General features: G+C 44.7%; 1 protein-coding gene across 1 annotated transcript; it reads right to left on the minus strand.

Annotated features, from left to right (window-relative positions):
- Positions 1,496-4,527, minus strand: LOC109237254 (RNA-directed DNA polymerase homolog). The gene is made up of 2 exons (XM_019403540.1): positions 4,083-4,527; positions 1,496-1,602 (listed from the first exon to the last, which is right to left on the minus strand). The coding sequence occupies exons 1-2, from the start codon at positions 4,525-4,527 to the stop codon at positions 1,496-1,498; spliced, it is 552 nt and encodes a 183-aa protein (XP_019259085.1).

The raw sequence follows: 5,164 nt of genomic DNA on the forward strand, positions 1-5,164 counted from the left end.
AAAATCAACGGATCAAGCCTCAAAACTCATGAATTCTTCCCAAATTTCATAAAACATCAATTTTCTATTTTATGTTCGAAACACGTCAAACGACGTCCGATTTCAACAAAACTTTACAGAAAGCGCATATATCATATATAAGACATGTACCGGGTGCCAGAACCAAAATACAGGCCCAATACCACAGTCTTTTAATCAAATTTCATTTCCAGTTCCCTTGATAATTTCAGAAAAAAACAGTTTTACTCAAAATATCATTTCTCAGGCTTGGAACATCGGAATCCGATTCCGGGCATACGCTCGAGTCCCATATTTTTCTACGGACGGGTCCGGGTCCGTTCACCCAAAATGTTGACCGAAGTCAAATATATTCATATTAATAAAAAAATTTAGCATTTTTCACACGGAATTCATATTTAAGCTTTCCGGCTACGCGCCCGGACTGCGCACGCAAATCGAGGCAACCCTGAATGAGGTTTTTGAGGCCTCGGAAGCACGGAATGAATGAGAAAATAGGTGATGACCCCTTTGGGTCGTTACAGTTATATATTTCTTATTACAAAATTAATAAGCATCATCACTTAATTAGAAAAATATAAGACAATGAACAATCATAATTTCTCCAAAATTCGAAAAGAATAAAGTAAGAAGTGGGACCTTGATATTCAGAAACAATCAACTACTCTTTTTCTTTTTTCTCATAAGGTGTATGAAAACTATGTTGCTTCATGTAACGACCCGACCGGTCGTTTTGAGCTTTTACACTTTGTTCGTCAGTTACCGGGCATGACTTGCCCCATGTGGTGCATTATGACTTATGTAAATCGTTGATTTTGGTTTCAGGTTAATCGGAATAAATTTGGAAGAACAGTTCTCAGTTTGAAGCTTGAAATTTGAAAGGTTTGACCAAAATTTGACTTGTTTGTATATGATTTTGGATCGGAATTTTTATGATTAGGATAGCTCCGGTAGGTGAATTGAGACTTGGGAGCGTGATCGGAATGCATTTTGGAAGTCCGTGGAAGGTTTAGGCTTGAATTGGCGAAATTGAGATTTCGGCGTTTTTTGGTTGTTAGGTGAGATTTTGATATAGAGGTCGGAATGGAATTCTGAAAGTTGCAGTAGTTCCGTTGTGGCATTTAGGATGTGTGTGCAAAATTTTAGGTTATTCGGAAGTGGTTTGGTTGGATTTTAGATCAAAAGCGTATTTCGGAAGGTTTTAGAAAACTTAGGCTTGAATCCGATGTGTTTTGGGTGATTTGATGTTGTTTGAGGTGGTTCGATGATTGGAACAAGTTTGAATAAGGTTTTAGGATATGTTGGTGCCTTTGGTTGAGGTCCCGGGGGCCTCGGGTGAATTTTGGGTGGTCAATCAGATCATTTTTGGGTTAAGGAAGTTGCAGAAAATCTGTTCAGCTGTTGCAAGGATTTTACCCTTCACGTTCGCGAGTGGAGCCTCGCGTTCGCGAAGAGGGCAGTTGAGGAAGGCAAGGATTTAAGCCTTCGCATTCGCGTGAAGGGCTTCGCGTTCGCGGAGGGCTGGGAATTTGTGAATCGCGTTCGCGAGAAGTACTTCACGATCGCGTAGAGGAATTGGGTCAGCTGTGGTTTGAGGTCAAATGTTCATCGGGTTCGCGTAATGGTGGGCGCATTCGCGAAGAGTGGTCTGATCAAGGCATCGCGTTCGTGGCTGTCATGTCGCGTTCGTGTAGAGCAAAAGTTGGTCAACGTAAGTTCGTGCTTCGCGAACGCGAGGGGTTGATTGCGTTCGCGAAGAAGGAAAGTCAGACCTGGGCAGAATGTTTTTAACTCGTCTTGTCCGCGATTTTGAGGTTTATTTCCTCCATAGTTGGCCATTTTGGGAGATGTTTGAAGGGGATTGAAGAGGGATTCAAGAGGAATCGTTGAGAGGTAAGATTTTCGAACTTAAAACTCGATTATTATGTGAATTCCACCTAGAAAATCATGAAAACTAAGCCAAAAAAATTGAAGAACTAGGGCTTGAGGAATTGGACTTTTGATTTGGGATTTGAAGGACCATTTGGGGTCGGATTTGAACACTTTTGATATGTATGAACTCGTGGGGAGATAAGGAATCTATTGATGTAAAAATTTCTGAGTTTCGAGAAGTGGGCCGGGGCTCAGGTTTTGCTAATTTTGGGATTTGTGCCCTTTATTGATTGTTTTCGCTTGGGCTTTGTTCCCTTGGCATATTTTGACGTCCTCGTTCTGATTTTGGATAGATTCGACGTGCGTGGAGGCCAATTCAAGGGAAAAGGTTTCGCGGGCTAGAGATAAGCCGGTTCGAGGTGAGTAATGATTGTAAATGATGTTCTGAGGGTTTGAAACCCCGGATCGCACATTGTAGTGCTATATTGAGGTGAGGCACACGCTTGATGACAAGCGTGGGGTCGTGCACTATTGGGGACTGTGACTTGGTCCGTCCCGATTGATGATTTTATCGCGTATTTGACTGAAATCTATTTGTTATCATCATTATTTGGGCTGCATGCCGTATTTGGGCTTCGTGCCAACTATTTGGACCCTTCGGGGATCTTTGTTGATATTTCCTCACTGTTTTCCTTATAGCTTCATTGCTTTCTACTGGATTTTGAAACTGCTTCTATACAGCATGTTGATGCTCTTTTCGTGATTTCTTACCATTCAGACTTTAGTTATGATTATTACTCACTGAGTTGGCAGTACTCATTTTACTCCCTGCACCTTATNCGAAATGATAGATACCGGCACCCCATGAAGGCGAACAATCTCTCTGATGTAGATCTCGGCTAACCTCTCGGATGAATAAGTGGTTGCAACAGGAACAAAATGTGCTGACTTGGTCAGCCTATCAACAATGACCCAAATCGCATCAAACTTCTTCCGGGTCAACGGGAGTCCAGTAACAAAATCCATAGTAATCCTCTCCCACTTCCACTCGGGAAGCTCAATCCTTTGAAACAACCCACCAGGCCTCTGATGCTCATACTTAACCTGCTGACAGTTCAAACATCGAGCCACATATGCAACAATATCTTTCTTCATTCTACGCTACCAATAGTGCTGCCTCAGATCCTGATACATCTTCGCGGCGCCCGGGTGAATAGAACACCGGGAGCTATGGGCCTCCGCTAAGATCAACTCTCTAATCCCATCAACATTGGGCACACAAACTCGCCCCTGCAGTCTCAAGACACCATCATCATCTAAGGTCACCTTCTTAGCACTTCCACGCTGCATCGTGTCTCTCAGGACACACAAATGGGGATCATCGAACTGCCGATCACGGATACACTCCAATAATGAAGAACGAGCAACCGTGTAAGCTAACACTCGGCTAGGCTTAGAGATGTCCAACCTCACAAATCGATTGGCCAAAGCCTGAACATCCAAAGAAAGCGGCCTCTGGCTGGCCGGGATATAAGCAAGACTACCCATGCTGGCGAACTTCCTACTCAATGCATCGGCCACCACATTGGCCTTCCCCGGGTGGTACAAGATAGTAACATCATAATCTTTCAGCAACTCCAACCACCTCCTCTGCCTCAAATTCAACTTCTTTTGCTTGAACAAGTACTGAAGACTCTTGTGATCAGTGTACACCTCACACGTCACACCATATGGATAATGCCTCCAAATCTTCAAAGCATGAACAATGGCTGCCAACTCTAGATCATGAACCAGATAATTCTTCTCGTGGATCTTCAACTTCCTCGAAGCATAGGCTATGACTCTGCCATCCTGCATCAATACTGCACCAAGCCCAATACGGGAAGCATCACAATAGACTGTATAAGGCCCTGAACCTGTGGGCAAAACCAACACCGGTGCCGTAGTCAGAGCTGTCTTGAGCTTCTAAAAGCTCGCCTCACACTCATACGACCATCTGAACTGGGCACCCTTCTGGGTCAATCTGGTCATCGGGGCTGCAATAGATGAAAATCCCTCCACGAACCGTCTGTAGTAGCCTGCCAACCCCAAGAAACTCCGAATCTCTATAGCTGAAGCTAGTCGAGGCCAGTTCTTGACTGCCTCAATCTTCTTCGGGTCCACCTGAATACCCTCTGCTGATACAACGTGACCCAGAAACGCTACTGAATTCAGCCAGAACTCACACTTGGAGAACTTGGCATATAACTGACTATCCCTCAGAGTCTGAAGAACCACTCTAAGGTGCTGCTCGTGCTCCTCCTGACTGCGGGAGTATATCAGAATATCATCAATGAAAACTATCACGAACAAGTCCAAATAAGGCCTGAACACTCGGTTCATCAACTCCATAAATGCTGCTGGGGCATTGGTCAACCCAAATGACATGACCAAAAACTCATAATGCCCATACCGAGTGCGGAATGCTGTCTTAGGGACATCGGATGCCCTAATCCTCAACTGGTGGTAGCCAGATCTCAAGTCTATCTTTGAAAACACCTTCGCGCCCTGAAGCTGGTCGAACAAATCGTTAATCCTCGGCAGTGGATACTTGTTCTTTATCGTTACCTTGTTCAACTGCCGGTAATCAATGCACATCCTCATCGAACCATCCTTTTTCTTCACAAATAACATCGGCGCACCCCAAGGCGAAGCGCTGGGTCTAATGAAACCCTTCACAAGCAAATCCTGCAACTGATCCTTTAACTCTTTCAACTCTGGCGGGGCCAAGCGATACGACGGAATGGAAATGGGCTGAGTGCTCGGAGCCAGATTAATACAAAAATCAATATCCCTGTCGGGCGGCATACCCGGCAGGTCTGAAGGGAAAACCTCGGGGAACTCCCAAACAATAGGAACAGAATCAATAGAAGGGACCTCTGTGCTGGAATCGCGAACATACACCAGATAAGCTAAACACCCCTTCTCGACCATGCGTCGGGCCTTCACATATGAAATAACTCTGGGGGTGGTACGCCCTGGGGTCCCACTCAAAACCTGGCAAATCTGGCAAAGCCAAGGTCACGGTCTTGGCGTGACAATCTAAGATAGCATGATACGGGGACAACCAATCCATCCCTAATATAACATCGAAATCCACCATGTCTAAGAGCAATAAATCAACACGGGTCTCAAGACCCTGAAACACTACCACACAAGATCAATGCACTCGGTCGACCACAATAGAATCACCCACCGGTGTAGATACATAAACAGGAATACTCAAAGCATCACT

This window comes from Nicotiana attenuata, chromosome 1 (assembly GCF_001879085.1).
Source record: "Nicotiana attenuata strain UT chromosome 1, NIATTr2, whole genome shotgun sequence".
In the NCBI taxonomy this organism is placed as follows: domain Eukaryota; kingdom Viridiplantae; phylum Streptophyta; class Magnoliopsida; order Solanales; family Solanaceae; genus Nicotiana; species Nicotiana attenuata.